Source organism: Thamnophis elegans, chromosome 5 (assembly GCF_009769535.1).
Source record: "Thamnophis elegans isolate rThaEle1 chromosome 5, rThaEle1.pri, whole genome shotgun sequence".
NCBI classification, from domain to species: Eukaryota; Metazoa; Chordata; class Lepidosauria; order Squamata; family Colubridae; genus Thamnophis; species Thamnophis elegans.
This window is the reverse complement of record NC_045545.1, coordinates 73,634,210-73,648,921: the sequence shown is the minus strand read 5'-3', so window position 1 is coordinate 73,648,921 and position 14,712 is coordinate 73,634,210. Positions and strand designations below refer to the sequence as shown.

Sequence of the window (14,712 nt, the reverse complement as noted above, 5' to 3'; positions counted from 1 at the left end):
ATCCCACAGAAGAGTTCATTAAGGAGTTATAACAATGCTGGGGTATGGCTTATTTCAAACAGAAATGAGAAAGAAAATAATTGGGGTCACATTTTAGTTTTTAGATTTATCTAGCTATTATCACCTCAGTCAATTTATGAACTAAAATATAAATAACTTGTATTCCAACCTTTCTGAATTTTAAGATGATATTTTCAGAGCAGAGAATATGTATATAAAGATACATACATTCTGTATATATTTCAGAAAAATGTATATTAAGGAAGTGTGTAGAAAAAGTACATTCAAAGAAAGCTTGAATCAAAATGTATGATATAAAAATGATTAACATAAATCTGATTATGAGGAGAAATGTTTTGAGTCTTTGCCATTTTTTTTAAAAACCAATACAGAAATACAATGATGTTTATCAAAATGGGAGGAAGATTAAATTAATTTTAAATTGATAATTATAGATACATATACAATAAATTCTGATATACAACATATACATATACAATAAACTCTGGTGTTTAACTTTAAATAAAAATAAATTGTTACTTTACTTTGAAATAGTACTAATAATTTCTATATTAAAATGAAGTTTCTTAATGTTTTCAGGGCTGAATTTGGAATGCAGCTGACAAGACACAAAAGATCTTATGATGCCTAAAAGGAAAAAAAGAGAATTTGAAAAGTATTAGACTGAGAAATCATTTATTTTTTCAGGTATCACATTTTCCTTTTACTGTTTTTTTTTAATGTGATGCTTTGTTCTCTCCTTCAAAAGATCATCATAATTTTGTGATAGAAATATATACAGTATATGGTATATAATTGTATAATGCATTTCAGCTTTTATTTGTAGATTTTTTTAAATGTCGTTATATTTCACTATATGTATATATTTAAAAAAAACTGATAAGTGAAGAAACTCTCCTATTTCTCCCTGTTCATTTATTTATACTTAGCTGGTTAAAATATTATTATACTGATATTCTTGATGTCACTTTAATCACTATTAAGACTCTAGGGGGAGAATACATTTAAGTAGGTGACATCTGTTAGCTGTTTCTCTCCTTTTAAAGCCAAACTGGTATCTTCAAAGGGTTTTTGTCAATAGTTCTACCACAGTTTTAGACTTATCTTTCTGATAAAGTCCAACATTATTCTTTAGTTAGCAACTACAGACACTTTTCTTTCAACATCAGTAGGCGTTTTAGCAATGAGGCTATATATCTCTGCACATATTCATCGGAGAGACAATTGCATTGAACTAAAAAAAAATGTTTCTGGATCACAAGATGCTGCATCCTTGCTACTTTCTGTTTTGAAAGGGGCCATCATTTCTTCTTAGCCTATAAACTTTTCATTGCTTGTGTACTTTATTTAAGTTATCCAATGCATATTTTTAGAACCAAGGTGGTATATAAAAAGCTTTAAATCACAAAACTTAATAAAGATAATGGCAAAATCAAAAGCAGCGGTTGAAACCAGCAAGCAGCAGATACTCATGGTAATTTTAATTCCTTCGTAGACTAAGGGTAAATAGGGGTGAAATAATAGGGCACCTTAGCCTCTGTCTCGAGGTAGGCACTTGAATAGCCTGATATCTATTCAGGTAGGCCTGTGTCACTCTTGCTCATCAAGTGTATTGCCTCTGCCATCTTGCTAGTTTATTCTTAGTGTTCCATAAAAATCCACATGTTGGCATTGTTCAGTGCTTTACCAACAAACTGACAAAACTTTGACTGAAATTATTCACTGTAGCATTCTTGCTACTTTGCTCTAAACTGAGATTTTTCAGTTTGAATAAGCACAGTATCTTTTTTTAGAGAAGAAAACTCTCCATCACTAAGTCGCAATGGAATGTTTGCACACAACCTACATTCATAGGTTTCGTCACTGGCAGGCGTGCTTAAATCCTTGCCCAAATCTCTAGAAAGTCATTATTAGCGTGTACAGTACAGAGTGTTATGTTGATATAATGGTCTGACTTAGTAAAGCACCTTCCTATTTAGGGGAAATTATTCCTAAGTAATAACAATAGTACCTGTTTCAAAATTCTGTGAATTAAGCAATTGAACTCAAACGTCCCCATTTAAGCATTCGATGAAGAAGGGAACAGTGAATTGAAGTTCTCAACACTTTAAAGTTGTGAAGATTGAGTGACACAGTTCTAGAAAAATATATGCTCTTTTCATTCATTATCTTGTAATGCTAATAACCTGCATAGTAAGTACTTCATGTGCATTATTCTGAACTCAAGATTCTGAGAGATGTTTTGCTTTGCCATTGTTCTTGTTGCAATTGTAGTAAGATGGAACAATAATGTGATAGAAGAAAGTGGAAGAGTTTTAGCCGTTTTTTTCTCTTGAAGGGATTTAAAAAAAAAGATTTAGAGATGCAGTAAATCTTTGTTAAAGAAGTTAGTAGCCCTTAATTTGACTTCCACTGACCTGCCAAAAGCAAAATATGTCTCTATTATTTCCAAGAAAATTATGTGTCCATATAGTTATCAGCAACAAAATTAACATTAAGCAGACTTTACCAAACTCTTACAATAAAATGTTATATTAAAATAACTTTTTGCTTAAAATTAATAAGCATCCATTTCCCTTAGATTTTTCAACAAAAACTAAATGAACTTCAAATCCCACTTAGATTTCCTGCCTTTTAAAACAGATATACTTAGATTGAAATAACTTACATGTTTGGGTATATATGCCTTCCCCTGATGAACTGTCCCTGATTGGTAACTTTCTATAATCTTTCTATTATATTATCTGGTAACTTTCTATAATCTTTCTATTATATTATCTGGTAACTTTCTATAATCTTTCTATTATATTATTTTTTATTATTGTTTGTCTAATAATGATGTGTATTCAGTCAGCTTTGGCTTATTTAGTGAACCATATCATAGCACAATATGTAAAGCAGCATGGAAACTGATAGCCACAAAGCAAGAAATGAAGAATTCGGTAGAGTTTGTTGTTTAGCTATTTCTTATTTTCTTTATTTGTATACATCCAGTCTCCATAGGGACTCATTGCTGAGTTTAATGAAGAGAACTTTTAAGTTTCACTTTGAGAAATAATATTTTAGTCAAGCAGTTTCGGATTCTTTTCCCGCTTATTGACTTGCATATTTATTTGTTTAGGTACACCTTCTGGGGGTGTTTTTACCATTTGGAGAACCCCTTGTAGATGCATTCTAACCTTAGAGGGGATTGGGGGAGGAGTCAGAAAAATAACTATGATAAAAGACCAATTTTTAAGCTCTTTCTTGAACAAATCAGGAAGCTAATGAGTTTCTTCTGAGTTTCACATGCTGAAGAAAAATAGCGTAGTCCTGATCATCTTTCTTTTCTTAGGTTTCAGTAAATAGAAGTTAAGTATATTTCTTATAAACATTGGCAGGGCATGGACTTTATTTTTGCTGATAGTAATTGGGGAAAACCCAGCTTTTTTTAATTTGGTTCTTTCTAAGCTTCCTAAGGATTTTGAAAGATGCACAGATAGTCTTTGACTTATGACCACAACTAAGCTCAACATTTCTGTTGTTAAGTGAGACATTAGTTAAATGAGTTTTGCCCCATTTTATGACCTTTCTTGCCACAGTTGTTAAGTGATCACTGCAACTGATTAGTTAGTAACTCTGCTCTTAAGTGATTCTGGCTTCCCCATTGACTTTGCTTGTCAAAATGTGCCAAAAGTGATCACATGACCATGGAACACAACAGCGATCAGAAATATCAACCAGTTGCCAAGCATCTGAATTTTAATTACATGATCATGAGGATGCTGCAAAAGTCATAACTCTGAAAAGTGGTCATAATTTTTTCAGTGCCGTTTTAACTTTAAATGAACTGTTGTAAGTTGAGGAGTACCTGCAATTCTGCAATATTCGAAGAGTCCGACTTGAAATTACTCAATTGCCACAATTTATAAGTTCTAGGGATGTTGTAACAGCACATTAGCAGGAAAGAGTTTTCTGAATCATTCTGTCAAAAATGATGAAATGAGAAGTCTTTGTGACAACCTCAATGTGTCCATGTTATTAGAAATGATTTTCCCTTCTCATTCCTACCAATACTTGAAGAAAACTGAGGTTTCTACAACCATTCACAAATCAGGAAGTTTCAGGCCCACAAACCATAGATTTCCTTTCTGTTTTATTGTTCAAAAAGTGTATTGAGGGCTGTCATTTACCTCTGCTCACTACCTTTTGAAGTTTATACCTGCTGCTTGACTTGACTTGACCTCCCTTGACATTTTGTATCCTTGGCTCTAGAAATATTGCCAAAAGTAGAAAGAGAATCTTTTGTTAAAGCTCTGCCAGCTCCTTTCTCAGTGTGGTACAGTTTGTTTTGTTATAAGAATGAGCCAGTTCAGTGATTCAATGAACACATAGCTGTGGACCTGCAGGTTGTGGGAGGGGGTGGGGAAACTTGATAAAAGGCTCTAAGGAAAATAAAGAGGAAAGTTTACCTTCATTTGACAGCTCAATGTTTTTTCTTACGTTGGGTTTGATACATTTTCAACCCACTGGTGGCATAGAGGAACAGCAAATCGTGCATGTGTTCAAAATCAAATTCAAAGTACATTAATAGGTCACCAACTAAACTTACAAACTGGGTGTCTTCCACAGTTTAATATGTAGGCTTTGTTGGATGGGATAAGCCAGGCTGAAATAACCTCTCAGATTATATTGCAGAGAAAGAAAACATCATTTTATAGAACTGGCTCAATCAAAAATGTTTGCAAAAGTTACTTTTGCTTTTGAATAGTTGGGAGGCCTGAGGCCTGATAGAACTAAATTTCAGACACAAAATACACTGCTAAAGAGCTCTGTTAAATGGATTTAGTCAAACTGGTCATTTGAAAGTGAGTTTGGTGTATAGTTTAAGGCACCAGGCTATAAATCAGGACACTTGAATTCTAATTCCACCTTAGTAGGCACTAAGCCAATTGGATGTTCTTGGGCCAATTCTTCTCTCTCGGCGCTAAGAAACAAATAAGCCACTTCTGATATCTTGCTGAGAAAACTGCAGGGACTTGTCAGTCAAGTCACCAGACATCAACACTGACTTGAAGGCACAAAAATAAAATACAATTCAACACCGATTTGAAAAATAAACGTGAATGCTGTATTCTCTTTCAGTATAAGCCAATTAAGCATTTTTAAAATTGGATGCCATCTACAAAGCACAACTGGATAATAAATGAGGATAACACTGATACCAGTGTTAATTTGAAATTGATTCGGGGACAGAGTTTGCACAATGGAGTCACATGTAAACACATTTTAGCTGGCATAGAGATTTCAAAGGATTTTTCTTTAGTGCTAGAAACTATTTCCATGTATTTAAATAATATTTAGAAGGCATTCAGGTTAGTAGTGTCTTCATGATATCACTCATATTTGTTAGAGTAGATTTGCCATTTTCCCAGAATGGCCAGAGGTGAGAAGAATATTCAATTCCATTGACAAATATTCAAGTTCATTGAAGTTCAGGATGGCTACTATAAGAAATAATACTGTAAGAAATAGTATTATTACCACCACATATTACAAACAAAAATCAGAGGCTGAGAAACCTGTGGCCTCCCCTAAGTGGATTTGTCAGTGAACACAGCCATGCATGCAGCAATTTATCAGTATAATAAAATATGCATTCTCCTGAAATGACATAGAATAATGATTATAAAGCAGAGGCCCCCAACCTTTTGGGCACCAGGGAGCAGTTCCTTGGAGAGAGGATTTTGCATGGAATGGAAGGGGCATGATTTCACATGTTGCCTGCATCCCACAAATGGGACTTTGCTTGTTTGCGCAGCCCAATTTCTGGTATGCCACGGACTGATGCCAGTCCACAGACTGGGGGTGGGAATCCCTGATATAGAGTACAATTCCAGTTAGGTAGTTCCTAATTCTTTTTGGGGAGGGGGAGTGGGTGAGGAAGGAAGATATACTTATCTAAATCGTTTCCCTTTTCTGAAAGACAAACAAAGAACAAGAGCAATGAATGCATCACAAATCTCAAAAAGGGTTATATGAAACATTTTCTGAAACTGGAGCTTAGGAGACATGATAATTATTTTTTTCTTGCAAGTTCAAATTGAGTGGAATCAAAAGCAACTGCTTGATCCTTGCACTGTTGGCATCCTAATGAATGTAACACGTAGAATGTGATATTCCCTTGAATAAATCCATTATTTTGATTTGAAATCGACTCTTATTTTTAACAGGCTTTGGTTACTCTGTGCTTGGAGACAAGGATTAAACCTCTCCAGAACAGAAATAAAGATAGAAGTACTGAAACCTGAGTCCTAAAACATGAATATTATCATTAACATCTGCTAAAAAAGATGTACCATTAAATGGAACTTTTACTGTAACTTTCAATTTCAATATTACATTGCTTGAAATAAAGCTAAAGAATAGTGTGTTTTATATGGGAATATTGCAAAATGGTATATATTGTATGTATCTGGCACAGATATGTATACTGAAAGATTAAACAACATAATCATTTTGTTTAAAATATTTAAAGCTAGACAGCTTTAAAGCACGCTTTTAATTGCCAAGGAAAGCAAATAAAAATAATTTAAAATAGTGTACATGCAGCCAAAGGTAACCACTGAATTTCATGACTGAGTTCAACTTGAACCTCGGATTTGAGCAATTCTTATTCAACATTCTAATCGTTATACTAGGACAGTGATGGCGAACCTTTTTTTATGGCGTGCCAAAATTGTCTGTGCGCGCTATTGCGCATGCGTGCCTACACCAGATCAATCCTCCCCTCCCACCTTCACATGTAAGCATGATTCCCCCTCCCGCATATGCGTGCACGACCTCTCCCTGGCCTCCGGAGGCTTTCCTGAAGCCTGAGGAGGGCAAAAACGGCATTCCCTGGCCCTCCAGAAGGCTGGAAATCATCTTGCCGGTATACACATGCATGCCAGAGGTGACAGGTGGCGTGCCAACAAATATGGCTTCATGTGCCACCTGTGGCACACGTGCCATAGGTTTGCTATCACGAAATATTGTGGTTTCTTCCAGCCCTATGTTTCTCAGATTCATCACACTAAAGTTAGATCAACCAATAGTCTCCATTGCTGTATAGCCACTTCATGTTGTCATGTTAGAGTAAATCAATCCTATGTTTTAATAACTGTAGTCTATTGTGCTGTGAAACTGTAAGATTGCATAGTTCTCTTGCAACTATGCAAATTCAGAAGCTCCATTTGCCTGTTAATCAAAAACATTCAGTGATGATTGGTCTGATCAGGACACAACTCAAGTTGCTGGGCCAGGTTTTTGATTGCGATTGTATAACTGTTCTAGGGGAAACAGAAATGTACAAACAGTCCTTTCGATTATACTTTGATATGTGGCCGCTGTGCTTCAGTTCAAGCTAACTTTACATGCAAGGGCCTAGCAAACATTAACTCTGAGGGAATAAGGTCAGGCAGTTAAAAAATGTCAGATTAAACTTGTCTAGTAATTTAACTGCATCAGACTTGAGTTTCCCTGGTATTTGGTCTATAGGTGATATACTTGTCATTACTTTTAATTGTGAGACTCTTTTTGAGAAGATTAATGAATTTAAGGAACATTCATTGGAGCAGTAATCCCAGTTTATGAGATATATAATTGAAGTTGTTCTTTAAAAAAAAACAACACCCTTCCTGTTTGCATTTGAGGCCTTTTTTAAATAGGACATTACACTGCTCCACTGAGACATTATATCTTTTGTATCAATAAAAGGATTGATAGGCAGGGAGGGAGGGAGAGGGAGAGACTGTTTCTTAAAAGCCTCCCAAAGTTGTTTGGGAAGTGGATGACCAATAAATTAAATAAATAAATGGTCTGCCAGCAATAAGGAGTAGACCCCCTTGAAGTTTAGTCATAGGTTATTTGGTGTGTGTGTCTGTGTTTATTTCAATTTAAAGGAGCTTATCGTGACCATGGGGGTGCTACAACAGTCATGTGAGAAATAGTAACAAGTCCCTTGTTTTATTGCCGTTGTAACTTTGAACAGTCACTAATTGAATGGTTGTAAGTCAACCCTACCTATACTGCACCAATAAGACCATACTTGGAATACTGCATCCAGTTCTGGTCATACTAATACAAAAAGGATATTGAGACTCAAAACAGTGCAAAGATGATTGGGAGTCTGGAGGCTAAACAGAATGATGAATGGAACTAGGAATGTCTAGTCTAGCAAAGAGAAGGTCTAGAGGTGGTGTGATAGTGGTCTTCCATTAGGAACTGCCACAAAGAGGAGGAGGTTGCCAGAATATTCTTGAACTGGCAGAGACATGATGACAAGGTCAGCCAATGAATAGGCATGGTTAAAGCCAATGAAGCTTATTTGGAATCAGAAACTTAAGTAAGAAGTTTGGGCGTGGCTCTGAGTCTGTGCTGAGAAACGAAACTAGTCTGGACTTGTCTGCTGATCTGAACTAAGTTCTCTGCTATTGGTTCTCTCTCTCTCTCTCTCTCTCTCTCTCTCTCTCTCTCTCTCTCTCTCTCTCTCTCTCTCTCTGTGTGTGTGTGTGTGTGTGTATTCTTGTATATAAAGAAGTTTCTTATTTAAATCCTGCTGAATCAGTTATCTGTGTGCGCTTTCTGGATTTTATTTTTGCAACAAACTCTGACAGCAGTCGACCTATTCTCCGGAGCAGGACAAGAGGTAATGGATAGAAGATTATTAAAGAGAGATCCAGCCTAGAATTAAGGAGAAATTTCCAGACAGAACAATTAATCAGTGAAGCAGTTTGCCACCAGAAGTTGTGGACGCTCCATGACTAGAGATTTTGAGGAAGACATTGGACAACCATTTGTACAGAGTAGAATAAGGTCTGCTCGAACAGAGGGTTGAACTAGAAGACGTCAAAGATCCCTTCCAACTTTGTTATTCTATAACTTCTATGACTCTTTTTCCTTTCTCCTGCTCCCACTCATTTTGATTGCTGGGTGGTTCATTTCACGCAGTCTACAATCTCCCCTTTCCTAATTGCGCGTCATTAAACAATTTTAAGCCTCTATTGTAAGGTGACCAGATTTCAGATTGGAAAAGAGGGACACCCTTGACGGGGGGGGGGGGGGGGGGGGGCTTGATTAAAAAAAACTTTTTTTGTCAAAAGGTCACCCCAGGACACTGAAACCAGCATAAATACGAATCTGTTGCCAAACAAAAATTTGATCACGTGACCATGAGGATGCTGCAACGGTCGCTAAGTGTGAAAAATGGTTGCAACGGTCGCTAAGTGTGAAAAATGGTCGCAAACGGTCGCTAAGTGTGAAAAATGGTCATCAGTCACTTTTTCAATGCCATTGTAACTTTGGTCACTAAATGTTTTCCCCCTCCTCGAGACTCCTCACTTCTTCCTTCATTCCTCTTGCTTATCTACCTTCACCTTATCTGTCTTCTGCTCTTTCCCTCTCTTCCTTCCTTCCTCCCTCCTTCCATCCTCTTCTTTCCTCACTCACTCCCTTCCTCCTTTTTTCTCTTCCTTCCTCCTTCCATTATTTATACGATATAAAATTCAATGAGGGTGAAACACACCAAATCTGGCAAAGCTGCCTTGCACCACCTGGCCTGCCCATAGAATAGCAGCCACTTTGAGACACATAAACCTGGTCTGAACATATTGCATCACAAAGATTTGCAAAGATCACATTTGCAAAAAGGAACATTTCTTGTAGTAAATACATTTTATAAACAATTTAAAAGTAAAAATCCCCCCAAAATAATAAAAAAGGTATTCTATAAATAAAAGAAATCCTTAAAAACCATTGTTAAGTATTACACCAGCAATAATTTATACTGTCACCATTTCAAACTATCATCAGAAATACGAATCCGTTGCCAAACATCAACATTTTGATCGCGTAACCATGAGGATGCCACAACGGTCGCTAAGTGTGAAAATGGTCGCTAAGTGTGAAAAATGGTCATCAGTCACTTTTTCAATGCCATTGTATCTTCCTGATTATTAAAAGTGCAAATTCACTCAGTGTCAATCATGACTCCTGAGTCCATTTCAAAGTATTGTGCATAGAAATTTTAAAAATGGCTTGTTTCAATTTATTTTGGATAGAATCTTTTTTAAATAGTCTAAGACAATTTAAAAAAAGAATCAACACAGAATACCACTATTTTAAAAAATCATATGCACAATAAATAAAATATTATTTTAAAATACATTGAGCCTATACTCCTTACAGTAAATGACTCATCTGGAAACAAGCCAATAGCATTTTTTGTGCTTTCAAATTTACAGATGTTCCAAAATCAGCTTAAAGTCCAAATATTTAAAGACCACCCCCCTCAAAGCTATCTTACCAGAGCTTTAAATATCTTCTGGGGAGGCCCTGTAATCCCATTCATGACAAAGGTAGGGCTTTCTCAGGAGGAAGGTTTCAGCTGGTGCCCATCCTTTGGAAACCTCCCCCAAGAGCAGGGAGCCCTAACCTGCTGTCCATTCAGGAAGGCTGTACAATTATTCTGTCTTCTAGAGCCATTGGGATTTAATATGGTTTTATCACTGGATTTTCTTTTATTGTTTTGTGGAATTGTTACAATGATTTTATAATAATATAATTTTATTTGGCATTTTTGTTGCTGTAAACTGCTGAAAGCCCCTGATAGAATACAAATTATTTAATAATAAATTTAAAAAGCTGGGTGCAAGATATGAAAACACTGCAAACTATTGTTCAAGATAATTTGAGAAAAGGGAATCATTCACCAAGAGTGCTAATAACTACTGCTAAGTTATATAGCAAATCAGATACTAAGGCCTAATGCCACAGAGGGGAGAGAAATTCATAAGTTTTCAAGATTTCCTGCACTGCTTCAAACATATACACTCTTAATACCAATGAATCCACAACTATTATTTGATACAAGAAGATGGGTATGGAGAACGGAAAGAAATTTAAATTAATAAAAAGATGCCACTGAAATCATCTGTTTTAAATTATAATCCCTCTTCCTGACAGTGGATCAATAAAAAAAGATTATGCCCAATTCAAACTGGAAAAATACATTTAGCTCAAAAAAATAAGATCGTCATGGTGATGAAAGAACATGGCAAGTATCCCTAGGAATTATTTGTCTCTCCAGGCAAATAAGGAAATACCTGTTGCTCTGGTCTTTAATGCAATTCTTGCTTAAGGCAGAGCCCTCCCCCGAAAAAATGCTTCTGCCAGGCTGCGAGAGCCACGTGGAAGTTGTCTGAACAGCTGAAAAAAGGACTGTTTGCTGGGCTGGGAGGAGGAGACAGCCCCCTGCCTTCTCCCCCTTTGGCTTTGCGGAGTTCCCAGCCAGCACGGGCGGCAAGTCTGGATGGAACCACGTGGAAGTTCTCTGCGCGACCGGCAGCCGCTTTTTACTCCCGAGTAAAATTTTTACTCCCGAGTAAAATTTTTACTCGGGAGTAAGTAAAATTTACTCCCAAGTAAAATTTTTTACAAAACATGATTAATTTTACTCACCACCAGTAAGCGCAGCTGAAACCCCAACAAGAAAGACAAAATAAAATGGAGACTCCTCTGCGTCCTCAGGTAAGGAGTCCAGCCAATCAGTGAGCTGGTTGGCCAGCTCACTGATTGGCTGGAGTCCAGCCAATCAAATCAGTGAGCGGCAGGCTGGGCTGGCTTAAATTTGTAGGTAGCATAGAACAGAACGATGAGCCAGCCCAGCGCCAAAAAAAAGCGTGCCTTTTAAAAAAGCGGGCGGGACGCGGGAAAATGCATCAAAAAGCGGGGGTGTCCCGCCAAAAGCGTTATGTCTGGTCACCTTACTCTATTGCCAGAGCACCCCACATTGATTCCACTTGTGTCTTTTAATAGCTTTGTAGTTATTGTTGCGACCACATATCTTCTGGGGGATGCTTTACATTGTTCTTCTGGTATCTGAAATAAATTGAGAACTAGCAACCTCTATACTTCACCTTTGCCTTATTGGCAAAGGAAGAAAAAAAATCTAACAAAAATGAAATATTTTTATAGTGCCATCTTCTGACCTTGTGGCATGAGGAAATCAGCCTGTTTTCTTTTATGAACAATCTCATAAAATATTGACAAAATTAACTATATTTTTGAGGAAAAACAAAAAAGTTAACATTCTTTTTTAAAAAAAACTTTAGTTATGTGCAAAACAATCTCAGAGGGCAGTGAGAATCATAGACAGGATCTCAAGAGAATTGCTAATGGAAAAACCTACAATTCTGAGTAGACTATTGGACAATTACCTAAGACACACAATTGCTAAGCATCTATCAGGGAAATACATACCGGGGATAGTGGAGACATAAAACTTACAGATATGTGTTCCCAATTAAAATTAATCTTATGCAACATTTCTAGCTCAAACATAATGCCCATTCTTTGGAAATAAACAGAATCTTGAACATTTATTGCTTGCCTTTCTGGATCTTTCAGATTTGTATAGATCAGAACATAATTAGTTTAATATTTCTTAGTTCTGTTTCAAAGCTCTGGTACATGGCTTATTTCTTGGATTGTAAAGGCAAGATCTTTCTTCTACCGAAGGGATGGGAGCTGGGGCTGAAGGAATCTCCTTTTGCTATGTGCCAAGGTAAGCATCCTCCATTAGGAGGATCCTGCTGGAGGCACAGAAATGTGCTTTGATGAAGTCTTTGGTCTATGGGACATGCATCTGACAGTCTGGACCACTTCACCACAACAGGGCTCCACTTAGAAGAGCCACCAGTACAATGTTCTAAAGATAACATATTGGGTCATGCTTGTTTTATTAAAGTGTAGTGTGGGTACAAATCAATTTCCATTTGGATGTTAGATTATCACTGATAATGCTAACATATAAACAGTGCCTGCAAATTAGAGTATTGCTCAAGCAACATGCTAAGGTATCATTATTTGCATGTGGTTCGGCAATTTATTTTGTATTCCGTTCTGATTTGAATTCTAGAAAAGCAAATTGATACTATATCTTCTTATATAGCTGAGAAATAAAAGCTCTATGATTATACTGGTATAAGGATTTCATAGTCTTTCGTTAACGTACTGTTCCTTTTGTTTTTTAGATTCAATGGCAGACACAAAAGGTTGTTCCATTTCTTGACCTACATATATCTGGGATCATGGATTTGCTCAAATTTACTCTGCAAACTTTATTCAAAAAATAATATTTGCCTCCTAAGCTTTGATTGTACTCACTGGTTGCAATAATGGCCAGCAAAAGGAAATCCACAACACCTTGCATGATACCAGCAAAAATGTTGGCACCACAGAAATCCACTTCTGTTGGAGTAAATCATGAAGGAACTCATCAACATTGGTTCCCAGTACTCTGCCTAATTGTGATACCACTGTTGATAATCACGGGAGTGGGACCTTGTCCAATGGACACAATGGAATTATAGACAGCACTTCTTATAGATGTATAGATTGCAATTTCACTACTCAAGAAACTAATCAGTTCCTTAGTCACCTTGATTCTGAGCACATAGACTTTAGTAAAGACCCTTCCTTTTTGTGTGTGAAATGTAATGTCTTGGTAAAGAGCCATGGTGATCTTTCTCATCACAATGCAGAGCACCATGTTGGAGAAACGAACTTAATCTGCAATGTGGTGAAACAAGCTAACCACGTGATTGTGGAACAGACTACTGGAAATGGTAGTCAGGACCACTTGGGGGATATTCCTGAGGAGAGTCAGGAGAGTCAAGCTGAAATTATTATTACCAAAACTCCCATTATGAAGATAATGAAAACAAAACCAGAAGTTAAAAAAATCCATACAATCAAAGAAAATATGTCTAGTAAGTCAGTCAAGGATGTAGAGACAAAAGGTGAACTGTCATTTACCAATGGAGCTCTGCTGGTTAGCCAGTCCGGCAAATCAACCACCATTGTCAATGGGTCAGTAGTTGGAAATGTACCTATTTTGCAAGCAGGCATAACACAACTTGTGCAACTGCAACAGCAAGCACAAGTTCACCAGCACCTACCAACATCAAAATCCCTCCCTAAGGTAATGATTCCCTTGAGTAGTATTCCAACTTACAATGCAGCAATGGATTCTAACAGTTTTCTTAAGAACTCTTTTCATAAGTTTCCCTACCCTACCAAAGCTGAACTTTGCTACTTGACTGTGGTGACCAAGTATCCAGAAGAGCAGCTGAAAATCTGGTTTACAGCCCAGAGGTTGAAACAGGGTATTAGCTGGTCACCTGAGGAGATAGAAGATGCACGGAAAAAAATGTTTAACACTGTGATTCAGTCTGTTCCCCAATCCACTATTACAGTGTTGAATACACCTTTAGTTGCAAGCCCTAATAGTGTTCAGCATCTGATTCAGGCCAGTTTGCCTGGTCATTCAGTTGGAAAGCCTGAAGGAGCAAGTGGCATGCTGGTAACCCAACCAATAACAACAAATGGACTTCAGGGAGCAACTTCATCTCATGCAATAGGTTTAACCTCCATTCCAAAGACCCAGGTAGCTAAACCTCCAACCACTGTGTCAGTTTCCAGTATTGCATCAACTGTGAATGTAGTTAGTGCTGCTCAGTCACAACTTTCTGCTTGCCCAAACATCTCTACACAAGCGTTCTTGGACCCTAACTTATTAAAAAATAAGAAGTCTTACCAACAGTTGTCTGCACTGAAAGATAGTTTTTGTAGGAATCAGTTCCCTGCCCAAACTGAAGTTGAGCGTCTGAC

At 37.0% G+C, this 14,712-nt stretch overlaps 1 protein-coding gene across 1 annotated transcript in view; it reads left to right on the top strand.

Moving 5' to 3' along the window:
- ZHX3 (zinc fingers and homeoboxes 3) overlaps window positions 1-14,712 on the top strand; it is a 44,321-nt gene that overhangs the window by 24,526 nt on the left and 5,083 nt on the right. The window contains 3 exon segments of the mRNA XM_032217305.1: window positions 601-708; window positions 13,074-13,325; window positions 13,328-14,711. Of these exon segments, the coding sequence (XP_032073196.1) occupies window positions 13,218-13,325; window positions 13,328-14,711 (1,492 nt within the window). The 5' untranslated portion in view covers window positions 601-708; window positions 13,074-13,217.